The 25,643-nt window shown below is 48.6% G+C and overlaps 1 protein-coding gene across 1 annotated transcript in view; it reads left to right on the forward strand.

Moving 5' to 3' along the window:
• The window catches only part of LOC139235174 (neurotrypsin), a 45,286-nt gene extending 22,029 nt beyond the window's left edge, over nt 1–23,257 (forward strand). Inside the window, exons 10-16 of the mRNA XM_070866394.1 lie at nt 1,610–1,815; nt 3,060–3,201; nt 4,202–4,407; nt 6,748–6,826; nt 9,042–9,164; nt 18,994–19,274; nt 22,902–23,257. Of these exons, the coding sequence (XP_070722495.1) occupies nt 1,610–1,815; nt 3,060–3,201; nt 4,202–4,407; nt 6,748–6,826; nt 9,042–9,164; nt 18,994–19,274; nt 22,902–23,257 (1,393 nt within the window). The remainder of the gene's footprint in view (nt 1–1,609; nt 1,816–3,059; nt 3,202–4,201; nt 4,408–6,747; nt 6,827–9,041; nt 9,165–18,993; nt 19,275–22,901) is intronic.
• Nucleotides 23,258–25,643: the final 2,386 nt, after the last annotated feature.

Consider the following 25,643-nt stretch of genomic DNA (forward strand, 5'->3'; position numbering starts at 1 on the left):
ACCGCAACTGGGATATTGTGTACAGTTTTGGTCTCCTTACCTAAGGAAGGATATACTTGCCACAGAGGGAGTGCAACGAAGGTTCACCAGACTAATTCCTGGGCTGGGGGGATTGTCCTATGAGGAGAGATTGAGTAGACTAGATCTATATTCTCTAGAGTTTAGAAGATTGAGAGGTGATCGCTTTGAAACATATAAAATGCTTAAGGGGCTTGGCAGGAAGGATGTTTTCCCTGACTGGGGAGTCTAGAACCAGGGGTCACAGTCTCAGAATAAGGGGTCGGCCATTTGGGACTGAGATGAGGAGAAACTTCTTCACTTAGAGGGTTGTGAATCTTTGGAATTCTCTACCCCAGAGGGCTGTGGATGCTGAGTCGTTGAGTATATTCAAGACAGGGATCGATAGATTTTTAGATATTAAGAGAATAAAAGGATATGGGGACAGTGCAGGAAAGATAGAAGATCAGCCATGATCACAATGAATGGCGGAGCAGGCTCGAGGGGCTGAATGGCCTACTCCTGCTCCTATGTTCTTGTGTAAGAGGAATTGGTTTGTCATTGTCTGATTCCAGAAAACTCTGCTGCTCTTCACTAAAGGGTGATATCATCACCACAGGCAGTCCCTCGAAATCGAGGAAGACTTGCTTCCACTCTAAAAGTCAGTTCTCAGGTGACTGAACAGTCCAATACGGGAATTACAGTCTCTGTCACAGGTGGGACAGACACTCGCTGAAGGAAAGGGTGGTGGGGAGTCTGGTTTGCCGCACGCTCCTTCCGCTGTCTGCGCTTGTTTTCTGCACGCTCTCGGCGACGAGACTCGAGGTGCTCAGCGCCCTCCCGGATGCACTTCCTCCACTTAGGGTAGTCTTGGGCCAGGGACTCCCAGGTGTCGGTGGGGATGTTGCACTTTATCAGGGAGGCTTTGAGGGTGTCCTTGAAACATTTCCTCTGCCCACCTGAGGCTCGAACACACGATATGAACGATATGGTGATTATGAACACACGAACAATGAGGGACAGGAGAAGGCCCTCTGGTCCAACCAGCCTGTCCCACACCATTGTGATACCGTGTATATCACGATATATACGCTCTCCCCGCCCCACTCAAAAACCATGTATGGAAGCAAGTGCCCTTTGGAGGGGAGGAAACAGGAGAAGCAAAGTCCACGAGGGAGAAGAAAAGTCCTGAAAAATTGAAATAGCAGGTTGCAGATATTCTCACAACTAACGCAATTGGCAGCAGCTTCATTTGAACACACTGATTCCAAAAGATCAGATGGCCACAAGGGAACTGCACGGAGCCTGAGAGAAAATGCTTGTTTTCCAACAGAGCAGCCAACTCCCTTTGTATGGTGTCACCTTTAAGGGAATTACAGTCTGGTCCTCTTAATTCACAGTTGCTCAATTCAGATTAATTTAAATTGAAGTCATGCAAAAAAAAAAACCTTCCTGCCTATTTAACTTGCTTAATTTTGAAAGTTTTTCCAGCGTAAAATGACTTTGAAGTTGCGGGCATGGACTGTAGTAAAACTCCACTGACCTATTTGCTCCCACTGTATTTTTGAGATTGTACCTCCTGCCTCATTGAATTGTATTTATCATTGACCAGTGGCCCTGGAATTGTGGCACCGGAGGCCAAATTTGGACAGGGAACTGGCTTCATATTCTTGGACGACGTGGTCTGCGCGGGGACTGAACCGGATCTGCTGGGCTGTGCTCGGAGTAACTGGGGCCAGCACGACTGCTCGCATCACGAGGATGTGGGCGTGATATGCGCACAGGAAGAGACCGATAAACCAACCGAGTCTAATTTGGGTAAGAAGCATGCAGTTTCCCAATCAACTCTTTTAAGGGGAAGCCAGCTGGGTACATGAGGGAGAAAGGAATAGAGGGTTATGCTGATGGGGTGAGTTGAAGTAAGGTGAGAGGAGGCTCGTGTGGAGCATAAACGCCGGCATGGACCTGTTATGCGACTCGGTGTCAAATGTTGTTTGATAATCGCTCCTGTGAAGCACTTTGGGACATTTTACTGCCTTAAAGGCGCTATATAAATACGATTTGTTGTGTGCACATTGGCTGCTCTCTCCTAGGCAGTGACTACACTTCAAGGGTACTAATTGGTTGTGAAGCACTTTGGGACGGCCCGTGGATGAGATAAGGCGCTATATAAACCCAATATAAACAGATACAGGCTGTTCTACAAGCTACATAAATGCGAGTGCTTTCTTTATACCGTTGACAGCATAACGTTTGGACAGGTGGGTGGGAGGGACAAGACTTGGAAATGTTTGGGGAGGGGGGGAGAAGGGAAGACAGGATGGGATTACGATGAAAAGTCAGAGTTGCCCTGAAAAAAATGGTGAGTTGGCACGTGCAATATGAAGGACTCCGGCTCTGAAGCTCCTCTACACCGGTGGGTCATATTCCTCCTGAATTTCGCAGCAGTGAGACCACACCTGGAGTACTGCATCCAATTTTGGTCTCCTTATTTAAGGAGGGATATACTTTCATTGTAGGAGGTTCAGAGAAGGTTCACTAGGTTAACCCCTGAGATGAAGGGATTGTCTTATGAAGAAAGGTTGAGCAGGTTAGGCCTATACACATTGGAGTTTAGAAGAATGAGAGGTGATCTTATTGAAACATATAAGATTCTGAGAGGGCTTGACAGGGTAGATGCAGAGAGGATGTTTCCCCTCATGGGGGAATCTAGAATAAGGGGGCATAGCTTCAGAATAAGGGGTCGTCCATTTAAAACGGAGATGTGGAAGGATTTCTTCTCTCAGAGGGTCGTGAATCTTTGGAATTCTCTGTCCCAGAGAGCTGCGGAGGCTGAGTCATTGAATATATTTAAGGTGGAGATCGACAGATTTTTGAACGATAAGGGAGTCAAGGGTTATGGGGAGCGGGCGGGGAAGTGGAGCTGAGCCCAAGATCCGATCAGCCAAGATCTTATTGAATGGCGGAGCAGGCTCGAGGGGCCAAATGGCCGACTCCTGCTCCTATTTCTTATGTTCTTATGTTCAGTGCTTCATGCATGACTGGTTACACGGTGTTTACAGGGCCAGTCATCCGGCTTGTGGACGGAGAGAACAGCAAGGAGGGGCGCGTGGAGGTGTACCTCGCTGGAGAGTGGGGGAGTGTCTGCGATGACGGATGGACAGACAGAGATGCGAGAGTTGTCTGCAGGCAGTTGGGTTACAGGTGAGTCAGGGAGGGTGACCACCTTAACGCAGCCCATAATAGGAACAGGAGGAGGCCATTCAGCCCCTCGAGCCCGCTTCGCCATTCATTGAGATCATGGCTGATCTTCGACCTAACCCCATACCCCTTAATATCTTTGGTTAACTAAAAGCCATCAATCTTCGATTTAACATTAACAATTGATCCAGCATCAATTGTCGTTTACAGGAAAGAGTTCCAAACTTCCCCTACATTTTCCCCTAGCTTTCCAAATATTTGAAGAATCAAAAACATCTCACTAACAAGATGGCAAAAAAATCAGGAACCTAGGGAATATATCGACAATTCATTTAACGTATGTTTTGCTGCCAAGACAGTAGCCCAGGAATTTTCTTCCTCACACCTTCCGATCATATTATTTGTGTGTGGCAAATTGTTGGAAATGTTATTTGATATCCGGGCATCTGGGACCTCGGTGAACATTAGGTCCAATGGTCTATCTCCATAACCAGTTAAGGATAGAGGAACGGAGGAGGAGGAAAAAGGCCAGCATTTATTGCCCATCCCTAATTGCCCCTCGAGAAGGTGGTGGTGAGCCGCCTTCTTGAACCACTGCAGTCCGTTTGGTGAAGGTGCTCCCACAGTGCTGTTAGGGAGGGAGTTCCAGGATTGTGACCCAGCGACGATGAAGAAACGACCGATATATTTCCAAGTTAGGATGGTGTGTGACTTGGAGAGGAACGTAGAGGTGGTGGTGTTCCCATGCGCCTGCTGCCCTTGTCCTTCTAGGTGGTAGAGGTCGTGGGTTTGGGAGGTGCTGCTGAAGAAGCCTTGGCGAGTTGTTGCGGTGCATCTTGTAGATGGTGCACACTGCAGCCACGGTGCGCCGGTGGTGGAGGGAGTGAATGTTGAAGGTGGTGGATGGGGTGCCAATCAAGTGCTTCATTGGCTGTAAAGCGCTTTGGGACGTCCATGAAAGGCGCTATATAAATGCAAGTCTTTTTCTTTTTTTCCCTTACAGCGGCCAATCCAAAGCCAGAACAATGGCCTATTTTGGGGAGGGTCTTGGACCTATCCACCTGGACAATGTGAAGTGTACAGGCCGCGAGCGTTCACTGGAGCAGTGTGGCACGCCCGGCTTTGGCATCCACAACTGTTGGCACAGTGAGGACGCAGGCGTCATCTGCGATTACAAGGAGGATCCACTGGAGGAGCTTAGCAACAGCGGTGAGTAGTGAGGGAAGCTGAAGGGCGACTGGGACAAGCTCCCATCTGGACTTTTTTTGCCCAGTATCTTTTGTTACCTCCAGACTTGACTATTCCAACGCACTCGGCTCAAAAACTCGGCTGCTCGTGTCCTAACTCGCACCAAGTCCCGCTCACCCACCCACCCCTGTGCTCGCTGACCTACATTGACTCCCGGTTAAGCAACGCCTCGATTTCAAAATTCTCATCCTTGTTTACAATTTCCTTCATGGCCCTCGCCCCCTCCCTATCTCTGTAATCTCCTCCAACCCCACAGCCCCCCGAGATGTCTGCACTCCTCTAATTCTGCTCTCCTGAGCATCCCTGATTATAATCACTCAACCGTTGGTGGCCGTGCCCTCTGTTGCCTAGACCCCAAACTCTGGAACTCCCTGCCTAAACCTCTCCGCTTCTCTAGCTCTCTTTCTTTCTTCAAGACGCTCCTTAAAACATATCTCTTTGACCAAGCTTTTTGTCACCTGCCCTAATTTCTACTTGTGCGCCGTCAAAATTTTATCACATAATACTCCTGTGAAGCACCTTGGGACATTTCACTATGTTAAAGGTGCTATATAAACACAAGTTGTTGTTGTTGATTCTTTTGAAAATAGTTACTGCGCCCATAATCCTGGGTTCACTTCTTTTCTGTCTGCGCACGCCATCGACGCACACTGTTCATAACCATCTACAAGGACATGCCAGGTGAATGTTGCACAGGAAGTGCCAGGTAATCTGTAGAGGCCCACCTAAACTTGCCACTGATTGGGACAAAGGTTTTCAGGGTGCTATTCTGACAGCAACTACCTGATTTCTGGGTCTAACTGCCCATGCTTGGATGCTGGAGGCTGCCGTCCGATTTACTCCATAATAACATAAGAACATAAGAAACAGGAGCAGGAGTCGGCCATACGGCCCCTCGAGCCTGCTCCGCCATTTAATAAGATCATGGCTGATCTGATCATGGACTCAGCTCCACTTCCCTGCCCGCTCCCCAGAACCCCTTATCCCCTTATCGCTCAAGAAACTGTCTATTTCTGTCTTAAATTTAATCAATGTCCCAGCTTCCACAGCTCTCCGAGGCAGCGAATTCCACAGATTTACAACCCTCTGAGAGAAGAAATTTCTCCTCATCTCTGTTTTAAATGGGCGACCCATATTCTAAAATCATACCCTCTAGTTCTAGTCTCCCCCATCAGTGGAAACATCCTCCCTGCATCCACCTTGTCAAGCCCCCTCATAATCTTACACGTTTCAATAAGATCACCTCTAATTCTTCTGAACTCCAATGAGTAGAGGCTCAACCTACTCAACCTTTCCTCATAAGTCAACCCCCTCATCCCCGGAATTAACCTAGTGAACCTTCTCTGAACTGCCTCCACAGCAAGCATATCCTTTTGTAAATATGGAAACCAAAACTGCACGCAGTATTCCAGGTGCGACCTCACCAATACCCTGTATAACTGTAGCAAGACTTCCCTGCTTTTATACTCCATCCCCTTTGCAATAAAGGCCAAGATTCCATTGGCCTTCCTGATCACTTGCTGTACCTGCATACTATCCTTTTGTGTTTCATGCACAAGTATCCCCAGGTCCCGCTGAACTGCGGCACTTTACAATCTTTCTCCATTTAAATAATAACTTGCTCTTTGATTTTTTTCTGCCAAAGTACATGACCTCACACTTTCCAATAACGCTGATAGCCTCACCCTTATCCTCACCACAAAATCCCATCCCTTAAAAAAAATCAAATTGGGAAACCAAGAAATCCAATAGGGAATTCAGAAGAACCTTCTTTACCCAGAGAGAGGTGAGAATGTGGAACTCGCTACCACAGGGAGTGGTTGAGGCGAATAGTATCGATGCATTTAAGGGGAGGTTGGACAAACATATGAGGGAGAAGGGAATAGAGGGTTATGCCGATAGATTTAGATGAGGAAAGACGGGAGGAGGCTCGAGTGGAGCATAAACGCCAGCACGGACTGGTTGGGCCCAATGGCCTGTTTCTGTGTTGTATATCCTTTTGTATGAGTTACTGCCATCTAAAAAAAGGTGTGTTACATGGATTTATTCCTGAAGCATTGTCCTACCTTTTCTCTTTACAGATACTGACTGATCTGCCATGTAACTGCAGCAGTTTCTGTTTTTTAAAAACTAGTAAACTGGGTGACTTCTCAATCTTTTCTTTTAGCCTCGGGTTTACATATTTCACAAAAATAACCCTTGTTTAAGATGTATCCTTTGATAATGATTGACTTTGGTGCAAATTTAAGTTTTATTCAGTGGTTACCTTAAATGTTAATCGATGTTTTTGGGGATGTTTAGGTTCTTTGCCTTCAGTGTGCGGCCTGCGTTTAATGAATCGTCGGAAAAAGCGTATTATTGGTGGGAATAAGTCTATCAGGTAGGAATCGGAAACAGTATTTTAATCTACATTTTACTCTCGGCTGAGAAACCCATGTCGTCCAATGGTCAGCTGCGTTTAAAGGGACAAGTGTTGCCAAGTTTGGCATTTACTTTTAATAAAGGTAAATGAATATTTGCAAACGATATTTTGTCTTCCTTCCTAATTACCAGAAAAGATGGCTGATTCTGGATCAGTCGATCCCTTCAAAAATAAACGGGATCGGCTTCTGTGGAGAAAGAGGGTTGGGGCTTATAGAGCTGTTCATAGATGAGTTCATAGAATGGTTACAGCACCGACGAAGGCCATTTGGCCTGTCGATCCCGTGCCAACTCTCAGCTCGTCCCACTCTCCCGCCTTTTCCCCCGTAGCCCTGATTTTATTATAAACTCCCAGCTTCCAGATCAAACATGGAAGACTGTCGATTGGATTAACACCGTACTTTGTGTGTTCAACCCAAGAGTGCAGACGCCAATTGTAGCAACCCCTATTTCCATCCAAGACTTCAGCTGACATGACCAGAGCGAGGATTTCCTCACGGTCCGGCAGCGCCTTGATAGTAAATTCTCATCCTGGTTTACAAATCTCTCCAGGGCCTCGCCACTCTCTATCTCTGTAACCTCCTACAGCCCTACAAGCCCCTCCGCCCCCCCCCCCCCCCCCCCCAGATCTCTGCGCTCCTCCAATTCTCTTACGCATCCCCAATTTTAATTGCTCCATTATTGGTGGCTGTGCCTTCAGGTCCCTCGGCCCTATAGAATTGTTACAGCACGGAAGGGGGCCATTCGGCCCCTCGAGCCCGTGCCGGCTCTCTGCAAGAGTACCTCCGCTAGTCCCACTCCCCTGCACCTTCCCTGGAGCCCTGCAATGTTTTTTTCCTTCAGACACTCCCTTTTGAAAGCCACGATTGAATCTTAATCCTCCACCCTTTCAGACCATGCAATTCAGATCCCAACCACTCGCTGCGTAAAAACGGTTCTTCTTACATCGCCTTTGGTTCTTTTGCCAATCACCTTAAATCTGTGTCCTCTGGTTCTCGACCCTTCTGCCAATGGGAACAGTTTCTCTCTACCTACTCCATTTGATTCACATGGGAGTTTGTAAAAGATTACAGGGGTCTGGTGGGTGAGGGGCCATAGGGAATCCATGAGTCCAGTGGTCATTATTGAACCGTCAATTGCTGGCTTGGTGGGGGCAAATGGCCTTTTGTCATTCCAAGCTTTCTTATGTTCTTTCTATCAAAATAATAAAACGATTGCGACCCTATTTTCATTTTATTTTATTTCCCCTTAACTTTTTTTGCTCTAAGGTGAACAACCCCAGCCTCTCCAGTCTCTCCACATAACTGACGTCCATCATCCCTGGTGCCATTCTAGTCAATCTCCTCCGCACCCTCTCCAAGGCCTTGACATCTTTCCTAAAGTATGCTGCTCAGAATTGGATGCAATACTCCAGCTGGGGCCTAACCAGTGTTTTATAAAGGCTCAGCATAGCTTCCTTGCTTATATATTATATTTATAAAGGCAAGGATCCCGTTATAACAGAGAAAACATCCGTGCACAAATGGGGCCAATGGAAACCACTTATCCAAAACTGGGCTGCCCGTGTCCTAACTCGCTCCAAGTCCCGCTCACCCATCACCCCCTGTGCTCGCTGACCTACATTGGCTCCCAGTTAAGCAACGCCTCGATTTCAAAATTCTCATCCTTGTTTACAAATCCCTTCATGGCCCTCACCCCTCCCTATCTCTGTAATCTCCTCCAGCCCTACAACCCCCCCCGAGATGTCTGCGCTCCTCTAATTCTGCCCTCCTGAGCATCCCTGATTATAATCACTCCACCATTGGTGGCCATGCCTTCTGATGCCTGGGCCCCAAGCTCAGGAACTCCCTGCCTAAACCTCTCTACCTCTCTTTCCTCCTTCAAGATGTTCCTTAAAACCTACCTCTTTGACCAAGCTTTTGGTCACCTGCGCTAATTTCTACTTATGTCAAATTTTTGGTGTCAAATTTTGGATCTCAATACTCCTGTGTAGCGCCTTGGGACGTTTCACTACGTTAAAGGTGCTATACAAATATAACTTGTTGTTGTATGTATGTAAAATAAAAAGTGTGAGTGACTCTGTCTCTCTTCTGGTTAATCCTGTTCATGCCATCACCACACAGAGGTGTTTGTGAGTGTTTTGCGGTAAAGATATTTCTGGCCTGTGTTTGCAGAGGTGGATGGCCGTGGCAAGCCTCGCTGAGGCTCAAGACGTTTTACCGCGAGAGCCGTTTATTGTGTGGAGCCACGTTGATCAGCAACTGCTGGGTACTGACGGCAGCTCATTGCTTCAAAAGGTTTGTGACGGGGGTGGGGGGAACAGGCCTTTGCATTCGTTCGAAACGCAGTTTTGGTGCTGTTTTCTCATTAGCCAGGCCGACGTGTCATTTTTGTTTTGTACGCGGGTGGTACTCACACCTCCCCCTCCCTCCCCACCCCCATTCCCCCGACATCAGCAGCGAATGCACTGACTCTGCCGCAGACCTCAAAGCGGTGAAGCCACCGAGTAGAACTTAGTGCGTGCTTGATTGCACTGGGGTTGGAGCTTGCTAAGTATCAGCCGTGGCTCAGTGGGCAGCACTCTCGCCTCTGAGTCAGAAGGTTGTGGGTTCAAGTCTCATTCCAGAGACTAGAGCACAAAAATCCAGGCTGACGCTCCCAGTGCAGTGTTGAGGGAGTGCCGCACTGTTGGAGGTGCCGTCTTGCGGATGAGGCGTTAAACCGAGGCCCCGTCTGCCCTCTCAGGTAGATGCAGAAGATCCCATGCGCCCTGTTTCGAAAAAGAGCAGGGGAGTTTTCCCCGGTATCCTGCCACATATTTATCCTTCAACCAACATCACCAAAAAACAGATTATCTGGGTCATTATCACATTGCTGTTTGTGGGAGCTTGCTGTGTGCAAAATTGTCTGCTGTGTTTCCTGCATTACAACTGTGACTACACTCCAAAAGTACTTCGTTGGCTGTAAAGGGCTTTGGAACATCTGGTGGTTGTGAAAGGGGCTATATAAAATGCCAGTCTTTCTAATTATATGGATACAAAACTCGCTGCCGATTTTTAGTCCCCACCTGCACAGTGACCTTGGAATTACGCTGTGCAAATATCAGTGCACAGACGCCAAACAACCTGTATGAAATTTCTTTGTCTATTTTAAAGGGGTTAACGCCTCTGATAAAACAGCAGGCAAAGGAATTGGGTACGACGGCGTTAACGTGCGAATATTCGCACGGAGTAGTTGTGCTCTAGTTCCACAGGTGTGGAATTTCGAGGCCTCCGTGTCTATGCTCTCGCGTGAAGGACGGCCACTTGGTTGAGGTACCCGAGGACACCTGGCACCCATGAGCTATATCCCCGGCATAGAATCATAGAGTTGTTACGGCATAGAAGGAGGCCATTCGGCCCGTCGAGCCCGTGCCGGCTCTCTGCCAGAGCACTTTAGCCAGTCCCACTCCCTCGCCCTTTCCCCATAGCCCTGCAAAAAAAAATTCCTTCGGGTACTTATCCAACTCCCTTTTGAAAGCCACGATTGAGTCTGCCTCCACCACTCTCTCAGGCAGCGCATTCCAGATCCTAACCACTCGCTGCGTAAAAATTTTTTTCCTCATGTCGCCTTTGGTTCTTCTGCCAATCACCTTAAATCTGTGCCCCCTGGTTCTCGACCCTTCTGCCAATGGGAACAGTCTCTATCTACTCTGTCCAGACCCCTCATGATTTTGAAGACCTCGATCAAATCTCCTCTCAACCTTCTCTGCTCCAAGGAGAACAACCCCAGCTTCTCCAGTCCATCCACGTAACCAAAGTCCCTCATCCCTGGAGCCATTCTTGTAAATGCCAACTCCTTCTACGGTTCCTACCGTGGATATTTCATTATAATGCTGTGAGTGGCCCGGGAATCATCCCACAGAAACTAGCTCAAAGGGAACTCTCTCAGCAAATGCTTAATGTCAGCATAATGCAATTCAAGATTTATTAACTCTGGACACCATTGGTTGAGCACATGAATTGATACAGCACTCAACATTCTACAATGCTACAACTATTAGCGACACAATGCTCGACCCCAGTGATTATAACACAGCCCCAAGACTGGATAATCCTCAGCACAAGTAAACAGAATCTAAAATCATTATAGCCAAAGTTATAAATTTGACTATTTAGTAGTAGAATATGACACCATTAGGGCTTTGAACTTAACATTATATAATGGGAAAATTCAGCTTCAAAGATTGCATTACATCCTTGGCAAAGTTGGTTGAGCACATTCAAGACAGAGATTGCTAATTTTTTGGATACTAAGGGAATCAAAGAATATGGGGATTGAGTGGGAAAATGGAGTTGAGGTTGAACATCAGCCATGATCTTATTGCATGGCGGAGCAGGCTCGAGGGGCTAAATGGCCGACTCCTGCTCCTAGTTCTTATGTTTCCTTCCTCGATCAGCCAGAAGCAATCTGATCGCACTAATATTCTTCCACTGCAAATAATATGAATGAAATTATTATGTAGGCCAAGATCACCTGGTATATCATGTTGTGCTGATTCAAATTCTTGGAGTCCATCTTTATAGTCATCTTCTCGGTTGGCTAGTGACAATCCTTATCTTTTATTTTCTTTTTTCACTTTCCTTCTCTCCAAAACCATCTTCCTCTTCAAGATCTTCCAGTTCAGGTGTACAACACTGAACAACAACAACATCTTGCTTAACATAGTGCTTTGAATGTAGTAAAACGTCCCAAGGTGATTCACAGGAGTAGTTATCAAACATCACGAAAGAGGTAGGTTTTTAAAGGAGCAGTCTTAAAGGAGGAGAGAGAGGCAGAGAGGTTTAGGGAGGGAATTCAAGAGCTTTGTCTAGACAGAGTAGATAAGTCAGAGTAGATAGAGAGAAACTGTTCTCATTGGCAGAAAGGTCGAGAACCAGAGGACACAGATTTAAGGTGACTGGCAAAGGAACCAAATGCAACGTAAGGAAAAACTGTTTTCCGTAGCGAGTGGTTAGGATCTGGAATGCGCTGCCTGAGAGGGTGGTGGAGGCAGACTCAATCGCGGCTTTCAAAAGGGAGTTGGATCAGTACCTGAAAGAAAAACAGCTGCAGGACTACGGGGAAAGGGCGGGGGAGTGGGACTGGCTGAGGTGCTCTAGCAGAGAGCCGGCACGGGCTCGACGGGCCGAATGGCTTCCTTACGGGCCGAATGGCCTCCATATGGCTGAGGGTCCTGAAGGCACGGCCACCAATAATGGAGCAATTAAAATCGGGGTTGCATAGGAGAATTGGAGGAGTGCAGAAATCTCAGGGGGGAGGGGTTGTAGGGCTGTAGGAGGTTACAGAGATGGGGAGCGGCGAGGCCCTGGAGAGATTTCAGAATAAGGGGTCGCCCATTTAAAATGGAGAAGAGGAGGAATTTCTTCTCTCAGAGTGTCGTGTATCTTTGGATTTCTCTACCCGAGAGAGAATACATTGAATACATTCAAGGCGGAGATCGACAGATTTTTGAACTACAGGGGACTCGAGGGTTATGGGGCACTGGCAGGAAAGTAGAGTTGAGGCCAAGATCGGATCAGCCATGATGTTATTGAATGGCGGAGCAGGCTTGAGTGGCCGTATGGCCTACTCCTGCTCCTATTTCTTATTTGTAAACCAGGATGAGAATTTACTATCAAGGCGTTGCCGGACTGGTAGGAAATCCTCGCTGTGGTTGTGTCAGCTGAAGTCTTGGGTGGCAGTAGGGGTTGCTACAATTGGCGTCCGCACCCTTGGGTTGAACACACGTGGTACAAAGTACGGTGATAATCCAATCGACAGTCTTCTGTGTTTGACCTGGAAGCTGGGAGTTTACAATGGAATCAGCTCTCACTTCCTAATGCTGCTTCCCGTGCCTGATTACACGCCAAGCTTTTCCTTTGCCCCTGTTCCTGTGGTGATGGACAGCGACATTTACCAACCGCTCAGCAACAATCAGCGTGATGCATCGGAGGAGGAAGGTTGGGAGTTGTCACAAGTACATAAGAATTAGGAGCAGGAGTCGGCCATACGGCCCCTCGAGCCTGCTCCGCCATTCAATAGGATCACGGCTGATCTTCGACCTCAACTCCACTTCCCTGCCCGATCCCCATATCCTTCGATTACCCTAGAGTTCAAAAATCTATCGATCTCAGCCTTGAATATACTCAAAGATTTAGTATCACAGCCCTCTGGGGCAGAGACTCACAACGATTCTCAACCCTGTGAGTGAAGAAATTTCTCCTCATCGCACGCTTAAATGGCCGACCCCTTATCCTGAGACTATGCGCCCCCTAGTTCTAGATTTGCCAGCCGGGGAGGAAAAAGCCTCTCTGCATCTACCCTGTCAATCCCCCTCAGAATCGTACATGTTTCAATGAGATCACCTCTCATTTTCTAAACTCCAGAGAGTATCGGCTCAGTCTGCTCAATCTCTCCTCATAGGACAACCCTCTTATCCCAGGGGTGAATCTAGTCATATACACAGGGAACAAAAGGAAGGAAGAACAGCTACTCATGGAGTTCCAAGTGAGGTCACCCAGAGCCTGAGGGAGACATAGGAACAGGAGAAGGCCATTCAGCCCCTCGAGCCCGTTCCGCCATTCAGTGAGATCATGGCTGATCCATGACCTAATTCCATCCACCTACCATGGCTCTATGTCCCTCTGTTCACGGCCATCAAAATTCTATCGCTCTCAGATTTAAGATTATTAATTGAGCTAGCTACTGCTTTTTGTGGGATAGAGGTCCACACTTCTACCACCTCTCCTGAATGGGACCTGGTTCTGATTTTAAGGTGATGTCCCCTTGGCCTAGACCCCCCCCCCGCAGCGGTGAAAGCAAGCAGTGAAACTTTGAAGTTGCGTGGTGTGAACGGAGACTGGTGTAAGGATAGTGGGAAAGCCAATAATGTAGACAATGGACAGCAAGACCGCCCGAACCTTGTGCATCAAAGATATCAAGACTGAAATGTAGAAAGGGGAAGAATAACAGTGTCTTTTCCCAAAGTGGCATCGACTGTTTTATGGGAGAGGGAAGAAATTGAGTTGGGAATGTAACAGCAGATTTGGGTGCCTGGAGCATATCAGTTTCATGTTACTGCGACAGGTTTTATTTTACTCCAGATTAACGTGCTTTAGCGCTAAGCCACACACACAGCATTTACCTCACCTCCGCCAGAACAGCCTCAGGGAAAGGTCCATTTCCATTATGCTCCCGGAACCATCAAGCAGACTTCCAACACTCTTGTGCAAGATTTAAAGAGAGACTGTTGCGGGTTTAGAAAGAGATATGAGCCGGGGAGGGGGTGGTTACAGTAATATTGGAATTCCTTCCCTAAACCTCTGTGCTTCTCTGTGCTCCTTTAAGACGCTGCTTACAACCTACCTCTTTGACCAAGCTTTTAGGGCCACCTGTCCCAATGTGGCTCCGTGTCAAAATGGTCTGATAATGCTTCCATTTACTCCATTAAAGATGCTACACAAATGCAAGTTGGTGTTGTTGTACCTGGCCAGTGGAGGAACCAACAGGATCGGGTGGAACACTGGGTTTAGACACTTTACTGAAGAGTAAAATCAGGTGTAACACCAGAATTGCACCCGATGCTGTCATTCTCCCGGTAAAATTGCCCCTGTAAAGTCACGGGCAAGCAAAGTCATTTATAATGCTGCATTTTACTGCAACTACACGGTCACTCTGGGATGAAAATTCGGCCGCGCCTCCGTTGCGGCGTTAATCCGGGCGGGGCGGTAAATTTTGCGGCGGGAAATGGTTTGCGTTTCCAGCCGCAAAATTCACCAGCTGGGCCCTGAGTGTGGGGCGGAGCGCTCCACACCGCTCTTTGGGCACTAGGCCAGCTGAGCAACTGAAAATCCCGAGCTAAACAGCCGGCCTCGGAGTGCCCTAACAGAGGCTTCCACGCCAAAAATCTGAAAAATAAACACCAAAATCATTCCTTATACTTTTCTTCTTCGGCGGTCCCTCGAAGCGGGGATGACTTGTTTCCACGCCAAAAAGGGATGAGTTCACATGTGTTTGAATGAAGGACCTAATATTCCAGGTCCTGAACTACATAGTGTAAGGTGGAAGATGCCTGTGTGTGGATTTTTTTTTACGTGGGGTGGCCGTTGCACACCAGCCACCACACGGGCTTGACAGAGCCAGGTCTTGGTCCAGTGGCGAGGGTTAACCAGGACCACTGGAGACCAGCTCTGTTGCGTGGACCGAGTGGGCGCACATATCGCAGTGTGGGCTGGGCCCGTGCTGCCCCTGGGCCCTCGGCTCTTCTGGGCCCTGAACTCGCGCCTCTCCTGGGCCCCGATCATGCCGCTCCTGCTGTGCCTGCCCACGCACCAATCAGCGACCTGGATTATGGTGACGTCCAATCCAGTCGCCCTATTCATTGCCGTCGCCCTCCTGCACCAGCTCACGCTGATCCCTCGAGTGGTGTGCTCCTTTTAAGTGACCCCACGTGTGACTCTCCAATAGGCTGATCATACTTCCCCATTTTCCTTATACTTTACTGACACCACATCAACATTAATTGCAAAAGTAAAAAAACGATCACGCTCACCTCAGGTCGACATTATTTACCTCTGCCGCCGGTGCAGCTCGGAACGGCAGCTTTCACCGGTGGTCCCACCAGGGGGTGCTGCGGGGCGCTACGGACCGGGCGCGGACCAAATATCGAGACGGTGTTGGAACCAGGGACGTTGCACACCGGCTCACCTCTCCCGGGCGGTGCTGCTCCGCGCCCACTCGAAACCGGCACCGAATGTCCCGGCGGGGCACTGGAAGGCCGGAAATTATTTTGGCCGCCATTACCTCCCCTCGGGGGGGGGGCAAAAACAGAGGCGGCAACAAACCGCAAATCCAGCCCTTCATGTGTTTTAGAAAATAGAGGAAATTCCTACAACCTCCATACCGGTGCGAGGCCAGTCTTTTAACCTTGTGGAGCTCATAGGTCCCAAAGCACCATGACACCCAAGTATTACGTTTCAATCCATGTTCCTAGTAATTTTCCTTTAGCTCAAAGATGCTGATACATCCTTAGTTAAAAAAAAAACAAATAAAGACAGATGCTGTGGACACAAGAATGTCAGACTGGTGCAATTTATAGATTGGCCCTCAGAGATGGGGCGTTTTATTGAGGCAATGTAGGGAGATGAGTTTTATCCAACCAGACTCAACCTTTATGTGACAGTGGTTGATGCTGCCGCTAAGTGCAAAGTGTTCCTAACTCTGTTACCCGCCAACTTGGCGATAATGTCTATAAATACCAAGAAGTGGTCTTACTTTGTATCCTTCTAGAAGTCATGTCCAATTCTGAGTGGATCCCAATTATGATCCGTCCAAATTTACCCAGGTTAGACCTGGATGCCCTCCCATCAATCTCGGTACGTACTATGGGCTCAATGTTCCCCAATTACGTTTTTTGGCATTCTTGAAGAATTACGCACATTTTATTGGGGCCCAACTACGGCAAAAAAATCAAACTGTCCCCATTTGAATTGTTGGTTTTGGTGCCGCCTGTCCTTTAGTTTTGGAAGTGGAGCCAAAGATCGGCGGCAAAAAGATCGGGTTGCCAGGGTAACGAGGGACACACTGCGGGCTGAGGCTGGAAAGTGAAACATACAACACATTCTGGCCAGCTCTCAGCAACCTGCACACGCACCTCGCACATTGTAGCAGCTTACCAGCATTAAATTATTAAAGAGAGTTTATGCCAAAAGTCTGTCCCCCGCCCCCACCCCTCCGGGTGCCGCTGCTAACCCTGGTCGAAAGGCCTCTCTCCTCTCCCTCCTCTCCCCCCCCTTTTCCTCTCCTCTCCCCCCCTCTCTCCTCTCCCCCCTCTCTCCTCTCTCCCCCCTCTCTCCTCTCCCCCCCCTCTCTCCTCTCTCCCCCCTCCTCTCCCCCCCTCTCTCCTCTCCCCCCTCTCTCTCTCACCTCTCTCCTCTCCCCCCCTCTCCTCTCTCCCCCTCTCTCCTCTCTCCCCTCCTCTCTCCTTTCTTCCCCCCTCTCTCCTCTCTCCCCCCCTCTCTCCTCTCCCCCTCTCTCTCTCTCCCCCTCTCTCCTCTCCCACCCCTCTCCTCTCTCCCCCTCTCTCCTCTCCTCTCCTCTCTCCCCCTTCTCTCTTCTCCCCCTTCTCTCCTCTCCCCCTCTCTCCTCTCCCCCCCCCTCTCTCCTCTCCCCCTCTCTCCCCTTTCCCCCCTCTTTCCTCTCTCCCCCCTCTCTCCTCTCCCCCCCTCTCTTCCCCCCTCTCTCCTCTCTCCCCCTTCTCTCCTCTCCCTCTCTCTCCTCTCCCTCCCTCTCTCCCCTCTCCCCCCTCTCTCCCCTCTCTCCCCTCTCCCCCTCTCTCCTCTCCCCCCCCTCCCCCCGCTCTCCTCTTCCCCCTCTCTCCTCTCTCCCCCCTCTCTCCTCTCTCCCCCCCTCTCTCCTTTCCCCCCTCTCTCCTTTCCCCCCTCTCTCCTTTCCCCCCTCTCTCCTTTCCCCCCTCTCTCCTCTCTCCCCCCTCTCTCCTCTCCCCCCTCTCTCCTCTCTCCCCCTTCTCTCCTCTTCCCCCTTCTCTCCTCTTTCCCCCCTCTCTCCTCTCTCCCCCCTCTTTCCTCTCCCCCTTCTCTCCTCTCTCCCCCCTCTCTCCTTTCCCCCCCTCTCTCCTCTCTCCCCCCTCTCTCCTCTCTCCCCCCCCACCACCCCTCTCTGCCGCTGCTGTCCGGGCCGTGGAACTGTACCTTGTGCACTGATTCTCTGACCTGCGCCGATTTTGTTAACTGCCCAGAAGGTTTTTCCAGAGCAGTCACATACGCCGTCTTAAGAAAAATTGAAGTAAATCGGAGCTGGCCAAACTTGCTTAAATGGCCAGAATTGGCACAGCTGGCAGGTTATGCTCCCAATGAAGTAAAAAAATCGCACCCTAAAAAAATCCTACCGAAGTGAATTACGCCTGCGCGGAAACTTTGGGGAAACTTGGAGATTTTAATTTACTCCAAAAAAAAAATGGTGCACAACAGAAGAATGGCGCAGATAATTGGGAAAATCGAGCCCCTGGACTGGTGTTGGAACAGGTAACATCTGAAACAGTCTGGAAAACCAATTATGAACAAAAAAAACTAAGCTTTGCATGTGCCAATCCAAAAATGTGGCGATCTCGTGAATCTGAATGTTCTGGGTCTGGGCTACGGTGCCTATCCCCCTGCCCCGCCCCATCCATGTTGGCAAAACCGTCAGCCCTCACACCCATCATCCTCTCTGCCTCGCTGCGTTGCGCCCTGCGTTCAAAAAACCTCCTCCATACATGTCTCTTCGACTAGGCTCTTGGTCACCTCCCCCAGTCTCCATATTTCTGTTTGGTTTCCACTCAGTCCCTTTGCGAAAGGCGTTTGTGAAAGAAGTAACGTAACTGAAACAACAAAATGGGAAATGAACACTTTTTTAAAATATGAATTAGCAGATAATTTGAATGAAATGACTTTGAGTTAAGAGGAGTAGACTTGGAATAGTGGGATAATCCGAAGCATTTCAAAGAAAGAAAGACTTGCATTTATATAGTGCGTTTCATGTCTCAGAGCGCTTTACAGCCATTGAAGTACTTTTGGAGTGTGGTCACTGTTGTAATGTGGAAAACGCAGCAACCAATTTGCACACAGCAAGCTCCCACAAACAGCAATGTGATAGTGAGCAGATAATCAGTTTTTTTAGTGATGTTGATTGAGGGATAAATATTGGCCAGGACACCGGGGAGAACTCCCCACTTCTTCGAAATAGTGCCATGGGATCTTTTACGTCCATCTGAGAGAGCAGACGGGGCCTCGGTTTAACGTCTCATCCAAAAGACGGCACCTCCGACAGTGCAGCACTCCCTCAGCACTGCACTGGGAGTGTCAGCCTAGATTTTTGTGCTTAAGTCCCTGGAGTGGGACTTGAACCCACAACCTGCTGACCCAGAGGCGAGGGTGCCCACTGAGCCACTAAGGACAGCTGTGGAGAACCCTGTACCCGAGGATGTATGGCCTTTCTGTCCTTGCTCCTATCGAAGAAGCTAAAATGGAAAAGGGGGAAAATACCTACGCTATGAAACCTTTATTTCAAAAAGGAGTTTGCGTTTACTGGGCTGTTGAACCTTTCCAGGTTTGGCAACAGCACACGGCATTACTTTATTCGGGTTGGAGACTATCACACGGCCGTGGAGGATGAATATGAGCGAGAAATCCCGGTGGAAAGGATCGTCACACACAAGGACTACAAGCCCGACAGCAGTGACAATGATGTAGCGCTGGTCAGAATGAAGGGCAGAGAGGGACATTGTGTGACGTTTAATCAGTATGCAACACCGGTCTGCTTACCAGGCAGAAAGGAGAGAGGCAGAGTAAACAGGCAAACCTGCTACATCACTGGTTGGGGAGATACAGGTAAGAGATTGCCAACTTCTGCAACTATTCATAGAATTTACAGGACAGAAAAAGGCCCTTCACCCCCTCAGGTCGATCCATAGGATATATAGCACAGAAACAGGCCATTCGGCCTAACCAGTCCATGCCGGCGTTTATGCTCCACTCGAGCCTCCTCCCGTCTTTCCTCATTTAAATCCAACCCTCTATTCCCTTCTCCCTCATATGCTTGTCTAGTCTCCCCTTAAATGTATCGATACTATTCGCTTCAACCACTCCCTCTGGTAGGGAGTTCCACATTCTCACCACTCTCTGGGGTAAAGTGAAAGACAGCACCTCCAACAGTGCAGCACTCCCTCAGCACTGCACTGGAGTGTCGGCCTAGATTTTGTGCTCAAGTCTCTGGAGTGGGACTTGAACCCACAACCTTCTGACTCAGAGTGCTACCCACTGAGCCACAGCTGACACTGATACTGGTGTTTGTGTTCCACAAGAGTCTCCTCCCACCCTTCTGCACCCAACCCTGTCAACATAACCTTTTAGTCCTATCATCCTCGTGTGTTTATCCCGCTTCCCCTTAAAGGCATCTCTGGCTATTTGCCTCAACTGGGATTGACAGGATAGATGCTAAGACGTTGTTTCCCCCGGGCTGGAGTGTCTAGAACCAGGGGGCACAGTCTCAGGATAAGGGGTCGGCCATCTAAGACTGAGATGAGGAGGAATTTCTTCTCTCAGAGGGTGGTGAATCTTTGGAATTCTCTGCCCCAGAGGGCTGTGGATGCTGAGTCTCTGAATATATTCAAGGCTGAGATCAATAGATTTTTGGAGTCTAGGAGAATCAAGGGATATGGAGATTGGACGGGAAAGTGGAGTTGATCAGGCGCAATCTTATTTAATGGCGGAGCAGGCTCGAGGGGCCTTAAGGCCTACTCCTGCTCATAATTCTTATGTTCTTATGTGAATGCTCCCTGGGGGTGGCAAGTTCCACATTCTAACCACGCTCTGGGTAAAGAAGTTGCTCCTGAGTTCTTCAGTGGATTTATTAGTGACTATCTTGCTTCCACTTTGGGTGTAATCACGAATCACAGCACAAATTCCGCTGGTTTTCTGAAGTGACGTTACGGTTCAAGTTTCTGCTCAAGCTCATTTGCATAATCACAAATGTAAATTCTTCCATGAACCAGCATTGTTTGGTACAACTGGGTGTCTCGCTGGGACATTTCAGAGGGGCAGTTAAGAGTCAACCACATTGCTGTGGGTTTGGAGTCACATATAGGCCAGACCGGGTAAGGACGTTTTAGAACCTAATTGTTTAATATTTTTTTTCCCTTGCGTTAAAAAATAAAACTATTGACAAGTGGTGTCCCCCAGAGATCTGCACCAGGGCCTCAGCTTTTCACCGTGTACATTAATGACTTGGATGAAGGTATAGAGCGCTATATATCCAAGTTTGAAGATGACGCTAAGTTAGGAGGCTGTGTAAGTTGTGTAGATCAGAGCAGGAAGTTACAAAGGGACATCGGCAGACTCAGCGAGTGGGCAAAACTATGGCAGATGGAGTTCAAAGTTTGCAAGTGTGAAATCATTTACTTTGGAATAGTTTCTTAATGGCAAGAGACGAGGAGCTGTGGAGAAGGAAAGGGATTTAGCTGTCCATGTGAACAAATCATTAAAAGCGAGCGCGCAGATACAATATGTAATCACAAACGGCTAATGGAATATAGGGCTTTATCTCGGGGGTTGGAATACAGAACTCAGGAAGTTATGCTTCAGTTGTACTGAACCTTGGTCGGCCTGGACTAATGATCTGGAGAACCAAGTTCAAATCCCACCACAGCAGCTGGGGAATTTAAATTCAGTTAATTAAATAAATCTGGAATTAAAAAGCTATTGTCAGTAATGGTGACCATGAAACTACCAGATTATCGTAAAAACCCAACTGGTTCACAAATGCCCTTCAGGGAAGGAAATCTGCCGTCCTTACCCGGTCTGGCCTATATGTGACTCCAGACCCACAGCAACGTGGTTGACTCTTAACTGCCCCTCTGAAATGTCCCAGTGAGCTCACTCCGTTGTACCGAACCGCTACGACAAAGTCAGCACTGTGGGAGCACTTTCACCACACGGACTGCAGCGGTTCAAGAAAGTATGCTCACAGGCTTGTAGAGCTGTTGAGTTGGGAGTGGATTAGCCAGTCACGAGATGTTCACAAGACTCAATAAAACCCCAGTTAATCCAAGGAGAACAACCCCAGCTTCTCTAGTCTATGTACATCAGTGTAATCTCTCATCATTGGAACCATTCTCGTAACTCTCTGCTGCACCCTCTCCAAAGCCTTCACGTCCCTCCTAAAATGCGGTGCCCAGAATTGGACACAGTACTCTAGCTGGAGCCCAACTAGTGTATAAGGTCATGTGATAATTGCATCACTATTTTGAAAAAAGATACTCCTTAAAACACATCAGTGTAAAACTTCCAATCGGCAAAGTGTGTGTACGGACAGTTGCCGAGGGTTACTGGGTTATTATGGCACTATCTCCAGGCAGGTGTCACACTGCTTACACTAAACGTTCCTGTGTAAAAATAGCATACATGGAACCATACAGCATAGTAGGAGACCATTCGGCCCGTTGTGTCTCTGCCGGCTCTTTGAAAGAGCGATCCAATTAGTTCCACACCTCACAGCCCTGCTAATTTTTCCTTTTGAAGTACCTGTACATATCCAATTCCCTTTTGAAAGTTACTATTGAATCTATTTCCACCGCCTTTCAGGCAGCGTGTTCCAGATCGTAACAACTCGCTGTAAAAAAGGGAAGGCATTGAGAACACATTAACATATGTCAACTTTACCTGCTGAAAGCTCTACCCTATCAGATTGAAATAAAATGGCCGACATTGACCACTCTAGCGGTGTAATGTATGCACCTGTGAGTATGCTCCAAGGTTTGTAGAGCTGTTGCAAGGGGCTGCTCCTCAATTTTTGGTTGCACTTCAGTCCCACACTCCTGATCTTTGGGCACCCTGTGCGGAGGGGAGCGGGCAGGTCCGAGGGCCTCCTCGTAGGACTGCTCCTGGGCACGGCCAAGGGGGCCATCAGCCGGTCCAGGCAGCGGGCGGTTGAGTGGATCGTTCAGTCCGACTGCCTGGCTCTCCTCCGCAGTTACATCCGGGCCAGGGTGTCCCTGGAGATGGAGCACGCGGTGTCCACCGGTACGCTCGCGGCCTTCCGCGAGAGGTGGGCGCCGGAGGGACTGGGGTGCATCATCGCCCCCTGGGAACAGAATTTTAATTTAATTTGGTAAAGCTTCCAATTAATTAGGAAATTTGTGGGTTCTAGTGTCCTTATTAAAAGGGGGGTACTTGTTTTAAAAATTCTATCAAGATAGTTGTAGAGCTGTTGAGTTGGGAGTGGCTTGGCCAGTCACGTGATGTTCACAAGACTCAATAAAACCCCAGCCAGTTGGGTTCGGGGGATGAGGCAGGTGGTTGTGAGCCTGGTGAATGAACTGGTAATGTGTCGTGTGATTGGTTGGTTTATTAACAAACGGTTTAACAATGTGTTGCTGTGAATTCTTAAGCAAGGAACCCTTGAAGTAAAGCAGCGGCAAGCCACCCAGTGACTTATTGTTGTTCTCACCCACTGTCTAGGACGATCCTACTCACGTACCTTGCTGCAGGGCGCTGTGCCTTTACTGCCGAAGAGGCTCTGCCAGAGCCGCTACCGCAACAAGTTCACCGCCCGCATGATCTGCGCGGGCAACCTGTCGGAGCACAAGCGGGTGGACAGTTGCCAGGGCGATAGCGGAGGACCCCTGATGTGCCAGCGCGCGGGCGGCCGCTGGGTCATTCTGGGGATCACCTCGTGGGGCTACGGCTGCGGGAGGAAGGACTCCCCCGGGGTCTACACCAAAGTCTCCAAGTTTGTCTCTTGGATCAGGAAAGTGACTAAAACCAAAGTGAAACCGCAGGACAACCGCAGGAGCAAGCGCACTCGAAAGGCCTGAGGTGCGGGGTCAGGGGTCGGTGGGGGGGGGGGGGTAATACACGAGCGACTGAATTACTCTTACTGCATCAAAGAGCAATATTGGGATATAACATCTCTCCATTACACCTCGAAAACAAACGGCAAACGCGATGTTAGATACAGACAATGAAAGGTTGGTCCCCGAGACGCCTGGGATGAGGATTAAGCTCATGTTTGACACTTTAACTGGCAGTTATTTAATAACGCCTTGCACTATCTTTTTCTTACCAATATTTTTATTTAAAAAGAAAACAAAGACTTGCATTTATGTCGCGCCTCTCACGGCAGCCGGATGCCTCAAGCACGGAGGGAGAATTCTTCCACTTGCCATTCACAGCGAAAACTTTTTAAAGTAGTCTCTGTGTACACGTTCACAATTTCAGCATCGGAGACGGAGAACAGAACGCTTCTCCTCATAATTGTCCTGTGGACTAGAACAGGGCCAGTTTATATCTTGGCCTTGACGAAAGATTCCTCATCGAGGAGCCCACAGTACAACCTGAAGGATCAAACCTTTCTCGCAAACAGTGGACAGCCATCGACCGCCTCGGAGCTGGTCACGGTCGGTGGTGCCACCTTCTCCATAGGTGGAAGATTAAAGCCTCCCCATCATGTGACTGTGGAGCTCCTATTCAGACCCAGGAGCATATCGTCGAGCACTGCCCTCAGAGAGAATGCGCAGGCAGCCTACAGGATATCCACGCTGTTACACCGGAGGCTTTGGCCTGGATATCCGACTTAGATGCTGACGTTTGATTTGCTTTGCTGCCACCATACGGAAGAAGAGGAAGAAAGCCTTGACTACCGTTCACCTTGTCTCGCTCTGTGTTAGCTCCATGGTGTACCTTATTGTGGTACAGTAGTTCAGCAGTGGGGAAGCAAGGCCCATCCTGCACTGCAACACAAGACTGCTGTCCGCTGACACAATGCGAGGCTAACTCCACAGCCCCGGACTGACTCTCTCCCTGACCGCTTAAAACCAGGAAGGCGTCAGGAGCAGCTCATGTTTCCCCCCCCCCCCCCCGAGCACATTCCCCGCTGAGGATTAACTTTACTTCGAAAAAGAAAAAAAAGACTTTCATTTCTATAGCACCTTTCACGATCACCGGACGCCTCAAAGCGCTTTACAGCCAATGAAGTATTTTTGGAGTGTAGTCACTGTGGGAAACGTGGCAGCCAATTTGTGCACAGCAAGCTCCCACAAACTGCACTGTGACGATGACCAGAAAATCTGTTTTTTTTTTGTTATGTTGATTGAGGGATAAATATTGGCCCCAGGACACCGGGGATAACTCCCCTGCTCGTCTTCGAAATAGTGCCGTGGGATCTTTTGCGTCCACCTGAGAGAGCAGACAAGAGCCTCGGTTTAACGTCCCATCCGAAAGACGGCACCTCCGACAGTGCGGCACTCCCTCGGCACTGCACTGGGAGTGTCGGCCCAGAGACTGATTCATCGGGCAAGACAAAGATTGTCGTGTCAGACCGCTGAGGCAAAGGGTGTCAAACGGCGAATACGGTCCATACAAAATGGAAAAGGTTACGAGGAGAAAAGGATCGGCCCACATCAGGCGCGATTGCAGGAAGGAAAGGACAGATAATCCTGGGTCACCCTGTGCCCGTGGAGACCGAGCCTCCGAATCCCGCGATGTACGGCCTTGCGAACCAACAGCTCGTCTCTCACAGCATCTGCCGGCAGCTATCTCCTGACAATCGTGCTCATCTTTCTGAGGTCGCCAAAGTATAAATATTTAACATCGCAGCCAAATGTGTAAACTGTACGAGTTTTGTGAGCCTGTGTCCCGTTCCGTCTCACAGTTCTGCTTTTTTGTTTTAAGGAGCACCTCTCTAATTCTGTGAATTATCCAGTCGTTGCCTGCAGCAGTAAAGTTAGGAATAAACATGCCTGTTCCCCATTATAAAGTGTACAGACGGTGCAGGTGCTTATTCGATTAACCAAAGAAGGTGTTGTACTGAGCTCTTAAAACACTGCATCTTCCAAACAACAGGCTGAATGAATATAAAGTGCTAATTTAATATTGATAGATTCCATTGCGTTCATCTGCATGCTGTCTTGCTGATTGGAATCGCTGATTATGCTGCAGTTCTACAGAAGTGCCAGCAGGGGGCGATCTATTGCATGTTACAGAATTGTATCCTGTTCATCAGACCCAATGTCTTTGTTCGTAGAAGAATGCCTGAATATTACGCTGTTGTTAATAACCATTCTGCTATACTTCTAAAAGAAATGTTTCGCATTAGCGCAGTGGCTTACAAAAAAACTGTCACGTAAATTTCAATTGTACCGTTGCCATATGAATGCAATTTATAAAACATTACTGCTACCAAGTTCTGATAACCAGTTAAAA

The sequence above is a fragment of the Pristiophorus japonicus genome, chromosome 22 (genome assembly GCF_044704955.1).
Source record: "Pristiophorus japonicus isolate sPriJap1 chromosome 22, sPriJap1.hap1, whole genome shotgun sequence".
Lineage (NCBI taxonomy): Eukaryota > Metazoa > Chordata > Chondrichthyes > Pristiophoridae > Pristiophorus > Pristiophorus japonicus.